At 36.9% G+C, this 20357-nt stretch overlaps 1 protein-coding gene and 1 long non-coding RNA gene across 8 annotated transcripts in view; one reads left to right on the top strand and one right to left on the bottom strand.

The window, feature by feature from the left end:
* Positions 1-14768, bottom strand: part of LOC150056137 (uncharacterized) — a 38913-nt gene extending 24145 nt beyond the window's left edge. Inside the window, exon 1 of the long non-coding RNA XR_016537244.1 lies at positions 14667-14768. This is a non-coding gene — a long non-coding RNA (uncharacterized LOC150056137). The remainder of the gene's footprint in view (positions 1-14666) is intronic.
* Positions 1-20357, top strand: part of Osbpl6 (oxysterol binding protein like 6) — a 179002-nt gene that overhangs the window by 149253 nt on the left and 9392 nt on the right. For all 7 annotated transcript variants that reach the window (XM_090342557.1, XM_090342562.1, XM_090342561.1 and 4 more), the window contains 7 exons: positions 8122-8229; positions 10975-11112; positions 15528-15615; positions 16085-16338; positions 17028-17165; positions 17519-17582; positions 19278-19356. In XM_090342557.1, coding sequence (XP_090198683.1) covers positions 8122-8229; positions 10975-11112; positions 15528-15615; positions 16085-16338; positions 17028-17165; positions 17519-17582; positions 19278-19356 — 869 coding nt within the window. The remainder of the gene's footprint in view (positions 1-8121; positions 8230-10974; positions 11113-15527; positions 15616-16084; positions 16339-17027; positions 17166-17518; positions 17583-19277; positions 19357-20357) is intronic.

Here is a 20357-nt window from a genome sequence, read left to right as displayed (position 1 = left end):
AAAATACCAGAATGAATAGGTGGGAATAGGTTTAAGAGACAGTAGACCCAGGGCAAGAGAAAATGAATCAGAGAAGTTTGAAGTTCTGCTAAGTGTAAAAGGACAATAAAACAACAAAGTTAAGGGCAGGGGGTTCATGTGGTAGCTACCAAACCTAAGGCCCTGAGTTCAACCCCCAGTACTGCCAAGAAAAGGAAGGAGAAAGATAAAAAGGAAATTAAAAAAGGAAGTGAGGAAGAAAAATAAAGCAAAAATTATCCATCCTGGACATTATTTAGATAACTGTATATATATATGTTCTTTCCCCACCAAGAAAGGGAACAAAAGAGGAACTGATTTATCAGAGGTTTATGATGGATGATTTTGATAGAAACCGATGTGTCTGTGGAACATCTAGATACCAGATCTAGAGCTCAGAAAACAGAGAGAAAGATGTGGAAATCTAAGCAGCACAATGAAGTATAAATGCGGATGAATTGTGTTTTGACTAAGAATAAAAGAGCTGCAGTAGCACTGGTGCTACTGTAAAGAACAATCATATGTTAAAGACAAGCTGACAAAGAGAATCCTTTGATGGATAGCTAGAGAAAGCCGACAGAGAATTGTCTAAGTGATGACCATTAAGATTAAGTGTAAAGTTTAAAAGAAAAAAGCATCCAACTTAGTAGCAAATACTATATGACCTGAATGTTGACCCTGGAATTCGGCAGTCATCTCACCAAGTTTAGATCCTTAGGAAATGCCAGCAGATGAGTTGTTGAAGGAGAGAGACAATTAAATGATACAGCTTATTCTCATTGGCCAATTCTATTTGCAGAACCTCACGAGATACATTACTGAAGATTGAACAGGTACTAAATAGCTAGAATACATTGAGAAGTTTTCCTTGCTGTAAAGATATTTTCTATTAAAGATAGAAATACTGTAGTGTGATTTTAGATAGCCTGAATGCACCTTCGATATATTTTCATGTGTTATTAGTTAAACCTCACCCCCACCCCCAGATATCTTTCTCATGACCACATGGAGAGTGAAAGAAAGAATGATGATACTTAAATAATCTAGCAATTTTAAAGCTTATGCTCTATTTCTCACACACACACACACACACTCACAGAATGATTAAAAATGCCACTTTTCAGGAGGCGTTTGAATACTGTATCAGGTCAGCAATCTATATCATTCTTTTTTGCAGGCACATAGTATATAAAATACATCAAGTTAGCATTCTTCACTACATGTGCAGCATTAATTGTTAACATCTCTGAGCAAGAAAAATATTGCAAGGCTGGACAGTTAAATGAGTTTTTTTCTAAAGTAATATTATTTCTGTGATCTATCTAGTATACAAATACAGCACAATTCTGTTATTAACCCTATGAAATTTAAATTACATTTCATACTTTATGCATATACAATAGGATAATTTTTGTGACATCTATCCCTTATAGATGACCTTATTTCACACCTTTTTTTGTGCGTTATCCTGAACAACAGAAAAATCAAATGACATATGACAAGGATAAGGCAATATCAGTATTGCCAATTACAGTAATCATCAAAGATTCAGGACTGGTACAGTTTGTCTTCAGTATATCCCTGGCATTAGTTTGATTTCTGGCCCCTAGAAATTGTGCATCGTTTGTATTGAATATACCAGGTATTTAATCTGTCTAAATGTGAGCAACAGAATTCCAGCAAGAATCACTCCATTTCATAAAATCTACTTGCCAACAATTGTTGTATGCATCATTCGTGCATTACTGAGGAATAAAAAAATATTACTATCAATTGAGTTGACATAGCTCTTCAGAAGTGCTCGTGGTTGGAGGAAAATACCCATCTTAGAACCAGCAAAATATGATATATATTCAAAAAGAAGCAAAAACTGGAATAAGTTACACAGGAACATAATTTAAAATCCCAATTGAAGTATCTGTCATCCGCCCTAGCCACAGCATTTTACATATCCAAAATAAATATTCTTTGTTGGGATAAAAGTCTCAGGTGTATTTATATCTGTGTCTGAATTCCACAGTTCCCTACAACTGGGCAAATTCTGTTGAATATGAAATTTTTCCATATAATTTTTCACATCTTTTAAACTACCAAGTTTAAATTGCTATCTCTTTACACATGGTTTGGCAACATGTAAGAAACCTTATGAAGTGTTCAGTCCATCTTCCTTAAAAGTCTGTGTAGATAGGAATAGTCTAAGGAAGTAATACTGAATATAGAAAACAATTATGCACAGCAATGTTCACTACAGCATTATTTATTGTAGCAAAAATCAGTAACTACATATGTGCCTGTAATAGGAAGTCACTGCTTATTATGCTACTGTCATGAATCATTTATGAAATTTGTAATGTATAAAACAAATGTTTGTGTGCAAAGAGTATGTGGCACATATCTGTGTAAGCAGTGCACCCAGTAAACAATGTAAAATAAAGACATAGAAAAAAGTTATAGATAAATAAGCCAAATTACCAAGAGTTGATTAGTAAGGATTTTTTTAAATTTTTTATACTTTCTGCATTTTCCAAATGAAAACAAAGCAAGGTGTTTATTAAGATTGCCAGAATTTGGGTTTTGATAGATCTAGCAAACTAGATAGTTTCTGTATTAATTTTCTTGTCTTTTTGAACCAGCTTCACTTTTTTTTTCCCAGAGAGTTTGCTTTTATGATGATCCAGTTTTGCCATGTGTTTCAAATCCTTCTCTAGCTGTGAAATCGCCTTGTGTTTTTCCTCCCTTCAGAACCCACAGTTTAATTTAGCAAAATGTTTATATCAATATGTCATCTAGTCTAAGGTAAATTCTCACCCTTTGTCTGTCAGGGCTAATAACTAAAGAAGTAGGAATTCAGATCATTAACTTCTTTTATAGATTAAGTAGGAAGTGTATGTTTCTTGGATATATATTAGACGTGGATATATATAGGAAAATGTGGCATGGGAAAAGGAGCATACTTTGTGATGTGTTTGATCTCACCAGGTAATAATGCAAACCCCTTACTGAGGTGTAGACAGAATTCCTGGCTTCAGTGCTTTCTCCCTGTTAGACTGTGGTTCTGGGCAACACTAACAGAGCAATGCTGTTACAGACAGGTCTTGGTCACTTTTCTTGCTCGTTGGCTGGAGACTGGCTGGTGAACTGCCTCCTTTTTCCTTGCTTTGCCTCGTTGGGTACATTCTTTATATTCAGGATCCTCATATTAGTTATCACTCATAATGTCCTTTTCCTTATGATGCCTGGATTCCTCAACAATCCCATGATATCAATCAAGGAAAAATGCTTGAGTTCCAGGGAAGGATACTAAATGTGACCCTGAGCATCACAAGTGAATGTGACACCATGAAGGTCATGATGATATGAAACTTTAAAAACCCGTGTGTGTAATCAAGGCAAAAGGAGGAGTTATCCCTGTAAGATGCTCAGAAATGGCTGCTGCATGCTGGGTGGTCAGCTTATACTTTCCACTGATGTTTCCAGACTCGGAGTTATTAATTGCCATTCTTTTTTTCTGTTATATAATAACCACTTTTTCTACCACTGCATATATATTATTAATATGAGTATTATTAAGATTTTAATGTATTGTATTATTTTTAAATGTTTGAGTTGCACACATGACATTTGTTTGGAATTATAAATGTAAAAATGAGTAAATAAAAATTAATGAAATGTAAGGGATATCAAGGTTTAAGAACCAATGTGCCCATACCTGATGAATGTAACTGTAATCCCTTTATACATTATCCCAACAATGCAATGCAATAAAAATTAATGAAATGCAATTCCATATACTTCAAAAAAAAACAACCAGAACTAGGTGGGCATTGATGGCTCACTCGTGTAATCCTAGCTATGCAGTAGGATGAGATCTGAAGATTCTAGTTAGAAGACAGTCCAGGTAACAAAGTCCCTGTATCTCAAATAAACTCAAAAAGTGGGAAGTGGTGCTGTGGCTCAAATGATAGAGTGAGCGCTCATCTTGAGCAAAAGAAGCTCAGGGACAGTGTCCAGGCCCAGAATTCAAGCCCCAGGACCACAAAAAAAAGCAAAACAACTCAATCCTAATACAATATTAATATTTTGACAACAAATTGTGATTTTTTTCTTGCAAATAGTGGTAAACTATAACCTTGATTTTAATATTGGCAGTAATTTTTTAAATTTCTTGCCAAGTGTCAGTGGCCTGTAATCCTAACTACACAAAAGGCTGAGACCTGGAGGATCAAGGTTAAGGTGAGCCTGAGCATAAAAGTCCATAAGACAGCATCTTGCAGCAAAACGCTCTGCTAGAGGTGTGGCTCAAGTAGTAAGTAGAGCACTAACTGTGAGCAAAAGAGCCAAATGACAGGGCAAGGTCCTGAGATCAAGTCCTGCTACCAGCAAAAAAGTAAAATAAGATAAAATTTTGAAGATTGAAAAAGTTAAAATGTAAAAAAGTTAAAGAGTAGAAAATTTTTATTCTTCATATCAGTAAGACTACTTTTTACCAAGATTTATTTTTTTCTTTGCTACCCACTTGCTACCAAAGGGAGAAGAGAATAGGCTTTGGTGATATGGTTCATAGAAATATTTCCCCAGGGGCCGCAGTTTGGCCTAGTGGTAGAGTGCTTGCCTAGCATACACAAAGACCCAGGTTCTATTCCTCAGTACCACATACATAGAAAAAAGCCAGAAGTGGTGCTGAGGCTCAAGTGGTAGAGCTCTAGCCTTGAGAAAGTCCAAGGACAGTGCTCAGGCCCTGAGCTCAAGCCCAGGACTGGCAAAAAAAAAAGTATTTCCCCAATTTCCCCACACTAGCCTAGTGAATGTCAAGATACATTTATGTATAATGTTAGTACATCTTTAGTATTTTTCTATTTGAAAGCCCAACACTTATGGTCAGAAAACTGCTAACCATAATTTAAGTATCAGAAAAACCTCAAAAACCAGAGTTGTTTTTACGCTGGAATGCAGCTGTCCATCATGATCGCCGGGAAGTATTGTGTGAGTGAGAGTCAGATTTTTGTATTTTTGTCAAATTTGAAAGACTTTAAGTTGCCAAAATGACCATCTTGTTTTTTAATCTAAAGATATTGAGGTCCATAGCTAGAATCCCAGCTAAAGAAGGCAGAGTCAGCAGTATCACAAGCTGTAGGTCAGCTTAGCAATATAGCAAGACCCTGTCTCAAAATAAGTGACAGAGAGAGACAGAGTCACAGAGAACTGAGAGAAACAAGAAAAAAGACAGATTGAAAAGAGAGAAGCAGAGAAAAGAGAAGGAAAGAGAAAAGAAAGGAAGAAATTCAGAGAGACAGACTTAGGCCATTCAAAAGCTGTAAATATCATATTTTAATCTCCAGAACCAACTTTTGCATAACATCTAAGAAAAAGAAACAATTATTTTCATATAAAAATATTTTCATACATAAAACAAACACTTTGTGTTATTTGTTACTAATGTTCCTGGCTAATTTTATTGCTCTTCAAACACAGCTATAAGCAAGATCATATTTAATGAAAATTGGAAAAGGTTAAGTTTAAATGAGAGAGTGTGTGTGTGTGTGTGTGTGTGTGTGTGTCCATCCCTGTTTCCCCTCACACATGCACCAGTCTTAGATTTGAACTCAGTCTGGGCACTGTCCCTGAGCTTTTTTGCTCATGGGTAAAACTCCACAACTTGAGCCAAAGTTCCACATGCAACTTTTTGGTAGTTAATTGGAGGGAAGCGTCTCACTTTTTCTCTCCTTGAACTGGGTTACAGGCAAAAGCCACCTGTACTGGGCTATAATTTAATATCTTTAAATATCTAGAACAAACAATTCTACAACTTCCCTTATAAAGAGGAAATATGCATTTAACATTTCTGCCTTAAAGCAAAGCATTGTTTACCTCTGCTCTTGAGATTTTGTGAGTTATTTCTTTAACATTATTTCCATTAACATAAATCGCAGTCACTTTGTTGAGGTTTGCATAGAACCTCAGGTCAATATTGTGAGTCACTAATTAAATCCTTCAGACAATTTACCATGAGCCTTGCAACTTAGCAGGACAAGTTATCCGGTTCCAAATATTCCAATGATTAAAACAAGTTTTACTTGTACTTGTAGGCAGAAAGATAATGAAAGAACAAGTGAGCAGTCAGTAAGATTAATGTCCTGGGGGTTTTTTCCCCCCATGTTTAAGTGTTTGAAGTTTTACTCTAAGAAAAGCAACACTGAGCACGTTTGCAGTATAAAAATCCAAATATTAGGGTTCTTCTGAGGCACACGACTTTTTGTGTTTTGTTTTTGTTGTTTGATTTGGTTTTTCCTTCCTTCCTTTTTTTTTGCCAGTCCAGGGCTTGAGCTCAGGGCCTGAGCACTGTCCTTGGATTTTCTCAAGGCTAGAGCTCTACCACTTGAGCCTCAGCACCACCTCTGGCTTTTTTCTATGTATGTGGTACCGAGGAATCGAACCCGGGTCTTCATGCATGCAAGGCAAGCACTTTAACCACTAGGCCAAACTCCCGGCCCCATCCTTCCTTTTTTTAAACTAAGAACACAATCACTATTTTCTAACATATCCCTGATTTCTCAGGTAACCAGGCACATGTTTCTTCTTATATCCAAACACGATGGATCTGCACTCAGTAAATCTCTCAGTATTTGACACCGCACAACCTGGGTTTTTTGACATATTTTCCAAACTGGCTGTAAAAGACTTTAAACAAAAGCCAACAGCTCCAAGGAAACTAATCTGTCCTCAAAAAGCAAAAGGGAGAGAAAGATAGGAACAAGGCTGGAGAGAAAAGAGAAGCAGCAGTTCTCATCTATGCTCAGGACTGGGCCCCGTCAGTACAGGTGGGAAGATTGGCTCCTTTGTGTTTATCCTCAGTGATTTTAGTAGGTGCAGTCATTATTATGGTAATATATTGTACCTGTGCTAGTTTACAATATGTATTACTCTAAATAAAGCAAAATGCCCATTTGCTAGAGTTAATGACCTCTTTAGTGGGCCCTCACATTTATCCTCAACCCTACATTATCACTTCTCTCTTAGAATTATTTTAACAGAGGCAAGCTTTCTCACAGTGTTGTACTTGAGGCTTGACAGAAATTCACGGATCCACATCAGTATCAGAAATAGAACATACTGGGCTGGGGATATAACTCAGTGATAGAGTGCTTGCCTATCATACACACAGGGTTCAGTCCCTAGTACTGCAAAGGAAAAATAAATCAAAGACATCCTAGACAATATAGTAAGTTCAAGGCCCATCTGAGCTACATAGTACAGAAAAGAAAAAAGAAATGCAGTAAATTCCCATGCATCAGATTAGTGTCCTGTACATCCCCAGACTTTTGTCATGCTTAGGTAAAGCTATTCTGTTCTTGTAGTCAATGTAATTACTACACACAGTTAACTGTGTTAGAAGGAGTGATGTTTTACCGATTTTTGTTTATGATGTGGGGAAAGTATTGAGACCCGGCCACCTCAAAGTTGGCTCCCTATCAGTGTTTTGTTCTTTATCATAATCATCAATGTCCTCATGCTCAGTAAAGGCAGCTTTGGGTCTGCATTCATTTATTCTGCTGCCATGTTCTCATGTATTAATATGTAATCCTAGAAAAAAATAGAGCTAGTTTCTTTAACCAGATGAAATACAATTCTTGATATGCGACCAAAGTTGTTCATTTCATTTCCAAATAATTTTTAAGACAGTTACTTAGCTTTGAAATTACTTAGCTTTGAACTTTAGATCAAGTAAAAGAGAGACCAAAAAAAACTAAAATGTCAGTAGTTTTCATCCACAACTATAAAAGGTAATATATATGTGGTGGTAAACCGGGCTGATATGTAATGGGCCTGCCTCTAAGGGAGAGAACCTTCTTCTATGTCACTTTGATGATGACCATAAATTCTTTCAGCTCAATAATCTACTAAGTAGTAATCATAGATTACAAAAAAAAAAATTACCCGAATCCTGAGCCATTTATTTTTTACTTACTGATAGGATCTGACTCAAAATGATTCCAAAAGTAGCTAAGAACATCACAGACTTTCTTGTATAGGTTGTACCTGTAGACTTGTTCTGTTTTGGGTTTGTTAGTATGCAATTACAACTTCAGTTTTTGCTATTTTAAGGCACTCAACCAGAATGCTGAACTAAGGAGTCGACTGAACAGAATACATTCAGAGTCTATTATTTGTGATCAGGTTGTCAGTGTAAATATTATTCCTAGCCCGGATGAGGTAAGACTTATTTTTAATGGATACAAAACACCCATTATAGCATATAAAATTAGTATGCATTTTTGTTTATTTCAATACAGTTAATTCACTGTAATAATATTCTCCCCATAAGTATTTGTATCATTGACAGTTCAGTGTTATTTTGAATAATGAATGTATTTGTGTGACATCATTTATTCTTTTTTTTTCTTTCTGTAAGTCCTGGGGCTTGAACTCTGGGCCTGGGTGCTGTCCCCGAGCTCTTCAGCTCAAGGCTACTGCCCTTTCCCTGGGCCTGAGTGTTGTCTTGGAGGTCTTCAGCTCAAGGAAGACCCCCTACCTCTTGAGCCACAGCACCACTTCCAGTTTTCTTAGTGGTGAATTGGAGATAAGAGTCTCATGGACTTTAGTGCCTGGGCTGGCTTTGAACCGCAATCCTCAGATCTCAACCTCCTGCATAGCAAGGATTACAGGCATGAGCCACTATGCCAGGAATGACATAATTTATTTTTGGTGTCCAGTGTCTATTTTTATTCCTCTGTTCATATAATGCTACCAAATGTTTATTTATTTACTTCAGCCTAATTTACTAAATGGCCAGTGTTTTCCAAATGGCCAGTGAGAGGAATAGAAGCATTTTTACCTGGGAAGTTGCTACGTAAGAGTTTTCTGAACTTTTGTTTAGAAGGAGCTATCTAAAGACAGAATTCATATAAATTCATATAAACCTGCTATGACAACACTAATTTCGCTGCCGCAACTCCTCTTGATGATGATTATAATTAATACTTAACAGTTGTCAAGTGAATGTTCACTGTGTACCAGAAATTGTGCTAATCATTCATGTATTGTCCTATTTGGTACTGTCAACAACTATCTAAGGCAAATGCTCTAATTATTCCATTTCAAGAAATAATAGCTGAATAAGGGAATTGGCAGAATTTTGGCTAAACAACATGTAATTCTGTTTGAACCTTTTATAAAACTTCTGTTATGGCCCTGAGAACGCATATTTTTCAACAGTAATATTAGAACTTACACAGTGATGCATGTAACAAGTTGAGAGTTTTAACTAATACTAACACCCTCTTTGCATCAAAGACCAGTAGTTTGCTAGAAATCTACAGGTTTGAGAGTTCTACTATCTAACTGCTTAGGACATATTATTCCAAATTATTGTATCATTATTTAAGTTCCCTACAACTGCTTCCATATGCCCCAATACCCTTAATCTCTGATGACTTTTGTATTCACCAAACTGTCCACAATGTAGAAGTATTTTACCATTAAAATTTATCATTAAAAACTTATATAATAATCCTCCATGGGAGTTTCTTTTCAAACTGAAGTATGCAGTAGAATAAATACATAACATACATATTATGTATTCTTCATGTTTTGTGATTAAAACAATCATTATCACTTAATGAACAAAATCCAATATTTTATTTGAAATACAGCTGTGTTTTATTGATCAGAAGTTATCTTCTAGCTGGGAAATGATTTTTTATATTCTATCTCAAAAATTAGTCTTAGATATCATTTTCTTAACATGTGTCTAGCAGTGTCTATAGATATTTCTTGAGATTTGTTATAGTAGCTAGCACATGACTGATAACGACAAGCTTAAGAACAGATTTGTATGTATAATAAATTCAAATTGTAAATAAAAATTAGTTTTTAGATCTCAAGCCCAAACTCCAGAAGTTCTACATAATAGATTGGTAGTTTTCCTCTTTATGTCAAATATTTATGGCAAAGGACAGAAAAAGGCGATTTACTACATGGCCCAAGGCATGCCATGAGAAAATAGCAATTTGACATATCTTTAGCTGTCATTAGGTACAGATGTGAGTTTTAGGTAGGAGAAGGAGAGAGGTATGCATAATCATTCAACTGTGGTCGAAGTGTGGCCTGACTATTATTTCATTCCTTGTTTGAGGAGGGGTTCTGGGTAAGCTATTACTGCAGTCCATAGTCAATGGACTGTTCTAAGGAGGTTCTGTGGCTTCACAGCTGTAGTTTTGGCCCCTTGTCATAGATAGCATCAGTCAATCCCGTCCTTCCTGGAACCTAAGGTGATTAGAGAATGATTGCAAAGTGACTGCAGAGAATTGTTTAGACAAGAGGTGCATATGAAATGGAGGCAGAGGTGCAAAGCTTTTCTCCTGGTTTCAGTTAATTTGTGAGCCCAGCAAAAACAGCTTTTACGCACCTCTTCTGTTAATAGAGGCTTAACCTGTTAAGTTCCATTTACTGTCAGTGGAGCAGAGATTTTAAATCAAGTCAATACCAACATCTCTTAACTATGTGTCTTTTGGAGTCTTTAGACATAGAATGAATCTTATATAGTAGAAAGTGTCACCACTCTTTTAACATGAGTGTGGCTTTCTATAAAGATCCAACTAATGTGAAGTTTTTGTTTCTGCATACCAGTTTGGGTCAGGCCTGAAATCCTGGCTATTCAGGAGGCTGAGATTTGAAGGCTCCAAACTCGAAGCCAGCCCAAGCAGAAAAGTCCATGAGATTCCATTTCTAAAATAACCAATACAAAACAAGGCTGGAGGCATGGTTCAGAGTAGAGCACTTGGAAAGCACGCAAGCAGAGCAAGTGCAAAGTCATGAACTCAAGCTCCCCATGATCACACACACAAAAAAAACTATTTCCTCTACCAGAAGGCAGAAACACACACACACACACACACACACACACACACACACACACACACACACAATTAAACCATATGTTTTTCCTTTATATAATAGCCTGGTGACCAAATCCATGTCAGTCTCCCCTTGTCACAACAAGTAGCCAACGAGAGTCGTCTCTCCATGTCAGAGTCAGTATCTGAGTTCTTTGATGCTCAAGAGGTGCTTCTGTCTGCAAGCTCATCAGAGAATGAGGTAAGGTTCATGAGTATGTCAACTTCTGCTGCTTGTCAATGTGAGTGTATTAAACAAAGACTACAGTTATTTGTTTCCATCATAGATGCTCCAATTGCTGCAAAGCCAAAAAATGCAAACTGTATCAGTTGCTGTTTACTGCATTCTTGACACCACTTCAGGGCTTCAAATTATTTCTCTTAAATTGGATGCAGGAAGGGAAAGAATCAAACATTTATTCTGACTTTTTATTTCTATGATATTTCTGTGAAGTAACCAAAAAGTTGATGGCAAAGTTGTTTGTAGAAGTAAACTAGCTAATAAATGTTGGGGAAAATGAGAGAATTAGGAAATCACCATTGGTGCACACATGCAGAAACATGCATATCATGTATCTATGCACTGACATGAATTTGAGTTTAGAACGATGGTTTGCATGATTCTATTTGGAGAATTACAGTTTGTGGTGGTTAGTCATTGGCCACCACAAATGCTTCTTTGGATTGTTATTTATTTTCATAAGTTTTGACAAGGTTTCAGAAATAGGGAATCATTTTCTTAACCAGGTAGTAGACATTTGTTCTGTTATTAAAATATATTCCGGTATACCTTAATGCTTTTGCTTATTTTCTTGTTTGTTTTCTTGCAAAGAAGACAAAACTCCCACATGAACTATTAGATAATTTGCAAATCTGCATTGCATTTTGACAAAAAATATGAAATAGTTGCTAAAGGTATGCAAAGAAAATAGATGTAGAAGAAGCATTCTGACAAATACTAGCAATCGATTTGGAGTGTTGGCAATCATACGTCCCTTTTTAAATGAAAGAAGTGGAAATGAAAAAGAAATAATGAACAAGTATCACTTCTATATTGGAGAAATGTGAAACAGAATCTTGTATCAGATGCTGAATCTTTTAGTGTCTAAGACATGCACCTGTCTCTCAGATCTCCCAGCATGGATTGACATGTTAACTGATACTTCCATTAGAAGCCAAAGAACTTGTTTAATTATTGTAATGATAATTGGTATCATGGACAGAATAATCCTGCTTTCTATTAGTACCTTTTCTCCTGTAGCTATATGTGCATGACAAGCCTCATGTCAGGAAGGCTGCTTGGTGAGCAATAAACGGGAAAAGTGAGTTGAGTGAACTTCAGGCTAAGGAGGTCAGGCTCTTAGCTCCCTCTCCTTTGTTGAGGAGATCAGAATCTTTACCTTGCCGTGTGGACAGGTGTTTAGTCTGTCATGCCAGAGAAATGCTACAGAATTTTCTTTTTTGTCTCATTTTTGTTGCACAAGCTAGCCATAAATATGCAACCCTCCTTCCTCAGCCTCCTGGATAGTGGAGGTTTTTGGACTGACTTCTTCTGGGCCTCCATTATTAATCAGGCCTCCGTCCTTCTTCAGTCAGCGGCAGTCATGTGTGACTGCATAGTATCTGAGCTCAAATCCATCTTCCACTAGGCTATCTTCCTGGATCCAAGTTCTTGATGCAAAACCAGCTGAGTGTCCAGTTTACAGTTTCCTTGGATACTGTGAATATAGACATAAAGATTTGGAACAAATTACTGCAGCAGTCCAAAGGGGAAGCATGAGTCTAGTGACAAGGAAATGAAGAAGTGGAATGCAACATAAATATAATACGTTTACTTTGCAGCATCATGAGCGTGTTAGACCTCTTAGGGTTGTCTGTCAGACATTTGGATAGCCAAGTCTAAAACTCAGGAACAGAACAGAATTGGAGAGAGTTACTTCAGAAATCCACGTTGCCAGCTTCCTGTTAGACTTTACTAGTTGGCTGTTCATAGAATCTTTAATTCATCATGTCTAAAAAACATTACTCAACAAACCCTTTCCATAGTCACCACCCACCTTCAAGGAATAAAAATAACCCATCCCTACTCCTGGTTTTCCATCTTTGGCTCGTCTACCCAGGTGTTAGTTACTCTTGGCCTACCTTTGCTCACCACTTTTATCTCTTACTACCAATCCATTCATCAAGTCCTACAACTTTTCAGATCCGTTTTTTTCCTGCCTCTGCTCCAACCTAATTAATGATCATTTTCTCCCCTGGTGGATTATCCCATCTGTCCCATAAATAGTTTTCCTGCCTACGTTCTTTTCTTCTTCAATCCATTTTCTACTTGAGGGCAAAAGCTCTGGCCCTGAGTTCAAGCCCTAGGACTAGCATGCATGCACATGTGTGTGTACACACACACACACACACACACACACACACACACACACACACACACACACAGAAAAGCCCCTTAAGGGGTGACATTTAACAAGATTCATTTGTATACAAAACTAGACATTAATTTAAATCTGATTGATTCAAGTGGTAAGACACTAGCCTTCAGCCTAAAAACTCAGGGCCAGGACTCAGACCCTGAGTTCAAGTACCAGGACTGGAACACGCAAATGAAAAATGAGGGGAAAGTCTTTTTAAGGGGTGACATTGGTCAAGCTGCATTTATATACAAAACTAGACTTTTAAATTGAAACTTCTTTGTACAACTTTGTAAATTTAGAATAAATTTATTTTGCCTGGCACAGTGTCTCATGCCTGTAATCCTCGCTACTCAGGAGGCTGAGATTTGTTGATCTCAGTTCAAAGCCAGCCCAGGCACTAACGAACATGACACTCATCTCCAGTTAATCACTAGAAACAGGAAGAAGGACTGTGGCTCAAGGGGTAGGGCGGTATCCTTGAGAGGAAGAGCTCAGGGAGAACTCCCAGGCCCACAGTTCAAGCCCTATGATCCACCAAAAAAACAAGAAAGAAAAAATTATTTCAAAACATGAATGAAATGAATCCAGTTGATTTTTTTTTTGCCAGTCCTGGGCTTGACTTCCTGGACTTCCTCAAGGCTAGAGCTCTACCAGCACCACTTCTGGCTTTTTTTCTATGTATGTGGTACCAAGGAATTGAACCCGGTCTTCGTGCATGCTAGGCAAGCACTCTACCATTAGGCCAAATTCCTGGCGCCAGAGTTGACATTTTTAAATGGTCTTTTTATTTCTAGAATGATCTACTTGTTTTGTTTCCATTCTTAAACTTGTTTGTGCGATGCTACATGCCTGAAATTTAAGAAATAGTATTTCTTGAACTTATTTCAGTCTTAAAGTTCATGAAAAGAGTATTTGCCTCCAGGATTTCTTGAAAAACTTTTAATAAAATATCGTGAATCTTTAGCCTACCTACAAGAGGGTTTGTCAGGACAGTCCAGACTGTTACTGCACAAATGTATATAATATATATATATATATATCTTACCATTATTCCAGAATTCTTTTATGTCAATAATATTGAGTAATTTGATGGTATATTAATGGGAGAGAACAGAAATTGAAGAGGTATTCTTGGTTTTAGCTTTTTGTAACAGAAACATGAGTGTTTCCTTAACAAAGGTTCATGTAATAGGAGCTCAGGATTTTTGTCTCCTCAGATATAAATGAATATAATATAATTCAATTTTTTTCAGGGACATTGTGTGGAATATCTGGTTTTACTTTTTTTCCTTATCAAACGAACAAAGTTAGTTTGTCTAGTTACCGTGGTGCTTACCTTCGGCAGTGTTGCAGTCAGTGGGAAAAATGGGAACCAGGTACAGTGGAGATATGAATCAGAAAAGAAATGTACTCTTCATTTTCTACCTGTGTAGCTTTCCTCTGTGTGCAAAAGCAAAGGGCCCATTGATCATCTATGCATGCATTCATTTTATTGGAGCTTCACTGTCAATACAAGGGTTCTCTTCAACCTTTATTTTTAAAACATTAACAATAAACCCAGAAACTTTCTAAATAAAGACTAATTGCTTTTATCACACACAAATTTAAAACTTTTAAGGGCAAAAATCTTGGGCATAAACAAAGTTACAAAATAAGCTGCAAACCAGAAAAAAATATTCTATCATTCTAAAATATCTCTAGCTGTGTACTGACATTCCCTGGGCCTCTCCCATAACTGTATTTCAAGGCTTTAAAGACCAGTCTCCTTTCTAATATCCAGTGACCCAGTTCATAGAAGACTTAGTATTTCTTGCACATAAGCCAGATATATTTTCCACTACTATTTTCCACTATTGCATCTGTTTCTTATTTCATCAGTATTTTGAGTTTTGTTTGTTTTTGTTTATTGGTCCTGGAGCTCGAATCCAGGGCTCATTCTTGATCAACTTTTCATTTACTGCCTGAGCCATACCTTCACTTCTGGCTTTTTTCTGGCTAATTGAAAATAAAAATATTGTGGATTTATCTGCCTAGGCTGGCTTCAAAGTGTGATTCTAAGACTTCAGCCTCCTGAATAGCCACTGATACATGGCTAGTATTTGGGGTTTTTTGTAGTTTTGTTAATCCTTTAATGAGCTGAGCTTTCAAGGCAAGAATCATAAGAATTCTGACCCCTTTGTGTTCTTTTCTCCCTTAGGCATCAGATGATGAGTCTTACATCAGTGATGTGAGTGATAACATATCTGAAGACAATACTAGCGTTGCAGACAACATTTCCCGGCAAAGTATGCACTGTTTGAGCTTCTAGGTTATTCTTCCTACATATCAAATTATAATACTGGTGAATTAATAAGGAGTCATCCACTTTATCACCCTTAATGGTTCTTTTTTCAACTGATTGTCCTATAAATTTTATATTGCATCGTCTATTGAGATAGTCGTGAGATATGGTAGGCATGTGATTAAGTAAAAAAAATAATTATATCTAGTTTATAATCAGAATTTGAATCCTTGCTACGCACATTTATTTTTCCATTTGACTTGTCTTAATATTTGAGTATATTCAACATTTTACTTAAAAAAAGACTGATGCTTTGTGCATTTGTTGGCAACCTCATGTAGAAATAACTTTGTTCTTGATAGTGTGTGATAGAAAGAAATGTATTTGAATCAGAATTATTTGAGATATTGTACTCTCTAGTTTTATACAATCAGAAAAACAAAGTTCTTTCACTATGATTCTCGCTCTTCCAGTCCTGAATGGGGAGCTTACAGGAGGTGCCTTCCGGAATGGCCGTCGTACTTGCCTGCCTGCCCCTTGCCCCGACACCAGTAACATTAACTTGTGGAATATCTTGAGAAACAACATTGGAAAAGACCTGTCAAAAGTCTCCATGCCCGTGGAACTGAACGAGCCACTCAACACCCTGCAGCATCTCTGTGAGGAGATCGAATACAGTGAGCTCCTGGACAAGGCATCTGAGATGGATGACCCTTATGAGCGCATGGTAATAAAGGACAGGGCAGCATCCTGCAGGGATCAGGCCTCAGCTACAGGCCATTATGATGACACACTTTATGTTTTGTATAACATTCTCACTGCATAGGTAAGAGAGAAAATAGTCTGTTTGCATAATCAAACAAGGCCAAACAGTTCTAGATACCCTTACTAGAACATCCACATTTTGTGACTTTTTAGTAGCCTAAAGTATGCTTTGAAAAGTTAAGATACAAAGGTATCATACTTGCTAGAGGCTGAAAGCATGTTGAGCTTTGCTTTACCAGCTTTTCAAAATGCCACAGGAGGCTTCAGAAAGTAACTAGCTGTTGGTACTTTACCCTTTACTCCATGTGTCTTTGGAGAACTTACCCTGCCCTTGGACAGGCACAGCAGCCAGACCCTCCTTCATACAGTGCTCAGATCATATACATGTGGCATAACCTGTAAACTAGCTTTCATTACCTTTCAACTCTGCTACTCATGATATGAATGAAGAGCACTGGATCTCTGACCTGCTGCCTCTCCTAGAAGTCATTTAACCTCATTATTGCTTGCTTTCCACTTGGGCACTAACTGAAAATGAAAAAGGCATGAAATCAACATGGACTGAAGAAGATGTAGAGGAATCTAGACAAATGAACCTACCTGGCAATAGACCCCTCTATAATGTTGTCCCTCTTTTGAATATTTTAACAGGTTCTTGTTGCTGCATTTGCAGTTTCAGGATATTGCTCCACCTATTTCAGAGCAGGAAGTAAGCCATTCAACCCAGTCCTTGGAGAGACTTATGAATGCATTAGAGAAGACAAAGGATTCCGATTTTTCTCAGAACAAGTAAGTGAAGTTTCTTCGTAGGTAAAATGGTCTTCAAAGGCAGTTTGGTGATGAAATAGCCTTTCGATAACTATCATTTGGGATGAGTTATTACACCAGTTCAAAGAAATCTCACTTAACCCCACCAAATGTTCATAAATCCCCTGTGTTTAAGCATTAAGTCTTAAAAGTAAAGATTTGCTTCCACACTTTGAGACTAATTCACAGAGTGTTAATTCATAGCCACACTAAATGGAAGAATTATAGTTTTCACTAGAGAAAGCCATTTCAAGAAGAAAAATATTATTTAAAAAAGTATTATTTGTAGAAGTTTTAACACTGCTCTCCTTTCCTTTTTTGTTTTTATCTGTCAGGTTAGCCATCATCCACCTATTTCTGCCTGTCACTGTGAATCAAAGAATTTTGTGTTTTGGCAAGGTCAGTAAACATTTAACGTCAATTTATATACCTAGAGGAAATATTCTGGCTTCTGATAATACATTTACTCAGCTTAGATTTCTGACTTTGAAGTTCAGAGTGTTGGTAATTCATGTAGAGCTTAGTTTTAGAAATTAAATGTCCTGGTATAATATAAAACCATGTTGTGTTAGGGGTTAGATCATTGATCTAGGAAGCAAAGCCTAGATCTGTGGAACAGCAGTGTAGTACTGACTGCACCCCCCTCCGGAGCCGTTACCTTCTCGTAGAGTGACTTGTCTGCATCTGTAATGGCATCACTCAACCTTCTTGCTTCTTAAGGTGTGCACAGAGATTTTTTTCTGAAGGAAAGCTTTGTGGTCACAGTATGTTTAGACACACAGTCAGTCCACATGTGCATGAGTGCCACATCTGCAGACTGAACCAACCTCAGATGGAAAGCATGTGGAAACGCAGTTATATCTGTACTGAACATGCCGCCTTTCTTCTCAGCTTTTTTTTTAATTATCAAAGCAACGTAGTATCACTACTATTTGCCTAGCATTTAAATCATATTAAGTATATAAGCAATCTGGAGATGGCTTCGAGTATATGGGAGGATGTATCTAAATTAAATGCAAATATTTTGCATATTATATGAAGGACTGCTTTACCTTTAGTTGTTGGTGTCTATGGAGATAATGGAACTATTGTCATAGATGCCAAAGGAAGACTGTTATTTGTACTCTTAATTCATTGGGGTTTGGGGGTTTGGATTGAAGTCTACTTATTAATGCCAATTGTCCTGTGAAAATGTAACAATCTTGCCTAAAATAAAATTTGAAATGACTAGAAAGAGAAGAGTGTGTATGTAAATTTGACCAGTAAGTAGTGCCTCTACATTTGGAAGGCTGTTTTTGGTTGCTCATAGCATAACGCTTCTCATAAGCATTTTCTTAACCTGAAAAATGCACAAAATGCATCACAACTATCACTTCGTTGTAAAATAGAACAATACATCATTATTTGTCATAACCAAGAATCAGAAATTTTGTGGAGCTGGCACTAAGTTCTGTTGGTTCACCAAAATGAGACGAGGTAGTTATTAATACATGTGCTGGTAAATCTGAGTAAAGCAGTTTAGCCATCATGTAAGACAAAGTTCCGGGCCTCAAACTGTGTCTTAACAGCCAGTGTGGGAAAGTATTCGTGAAGTTGATCCCACTTTCTCATAATCTTCCACACCTGTGTTTAGAGATTTCATTTCTTTTCTGTTTTCTCAAGTCATATTCTGTGCAGGAGACAAATGTGTACATAAATCAATGGTCTTGCCATTTGTAATTATTTTTACATATACCTCAGGCTTGATATATATATTACTCTTTGAATATTGAATATTGTAGAGTCTGTATATACACAAATGCACATATAGATGTGTATATACTCATCTTATTCCAGGATTCTCCTAGCTTTACCCATTGAAAATAAACATGGAGTATGATTATGGAGACACAGGTAGTAACTTCTCTTTCTGATCACATCCTCTTGGGCTACCTTCAGGTTCTGGTGTTAAATCCACAGTATAAAACAAACTAATTACAAAAGCTTTTTGTTACAACAAAAAGAAGCCTTTTGTAAAGTATTGCAAAAGCTAGATTTTATAAACAAATGATTAGATTTGATGTATATTTTTTGTCCTCTGCCTATATCACTTAGATATCAGATGGAAAAACAAATTCTGGGGCAAGTCAATGGAAATCCTGCCTGTGGGAACTTTGAACGTCATGCTTCCAAAGTAGGTATCATCCTCTCCCTTTTAGCCTCTTGATGGCTAACTCAGAAATGGGAATTTTTGACTAGAAGATACTAAGGGTCTATTTTGCAAGTTGTCTAAAGCTTGTCACCTTCACCAAAATGAGAACATGTTACTAAAACTTCTGTTTATGTCCTCACATGTACCAATTATCGTGCTAGTCTGCATTTTACATGAAGGTTCTCAGCCAGCTGCTGATGGCTCACACCTGTACTGCTACTGAGGAGGCCGAGACCTGAGAGTTGTGATTCAAAGGCAGCCAGACAGGAAGTCCATGAGACTCTTCTCCAACCAGAAAACCAAAAGTGGTGTTGTGGCTCAAAGGGGTAGAGCACTATCCTTGAGCAAAGAAAGCTCAGGGACAGTGACCAGGCCCTGAATTCAAGTTCCATGACCAACACTCCTCCCCCACAAAAGAAAGGGTCTCCTTTACCCATTTTACCCACACTTTTAAATTTAACTTAGGTCCAGGGTCTCTTTTACATTTTGAAGTTATTTTTACAGTGATGAATGATGGATTTATTTATGATCATATTCTGGAGGATAGTCTATAAATCTTGTTTAAATTAATTGATATTCTTAGTGAGACCAAGGATTTGAATTCTTGTTATTGTTCATTTTTTGTTCAGCTGTTGAACAGTGCCTATATTAATTATACCAACAATGCCTACATTATTCTGAAATAATGTTTTATTTGAATATATATATATATATATAATTAGCAAAGCTATACGATTTGAAGTTGGATCATTTTGTTCCTTGACAAAACTTCTATAACTTTACTCTCCAGAATTTGTGTTTAAGCTTGTCATTTTCCCAAAGAATTATTTATATGTGATTAGGAAACCGTGTTCTCTAAATACCTACCTTAAGTAAATAATTAAGCCTGTGTCTCCCTTGACTCTACACAGTGACCCTTTGTCTGCTGGTAAATGTAGACGTTTTGTAGATCACTGAAAGCCATTCTCCTTTTTTTTTACTCA

Source organism: Megascapheus bottae, chromosome 12, assembly GCF_031878675.1.
Source record: "Megascapheus bottae isolate mThoBot1 chromosome 12, mThoBot2.hap1, whole genome shotgun sequence".
In the NCBI taxonomy this organism is placed as follows: domain Eukaryota; kingdom Metazoa; phylum Chordata; class Mammalia; order Rodentia; family Geomyidae; genus Megascapheus; species Megascapheus bottae.
The sequence above is the reverse complement of the archived record's forward strand: the minus strand, read 5'-3'. Positions and strand labels throughout refer to the sequence as shown.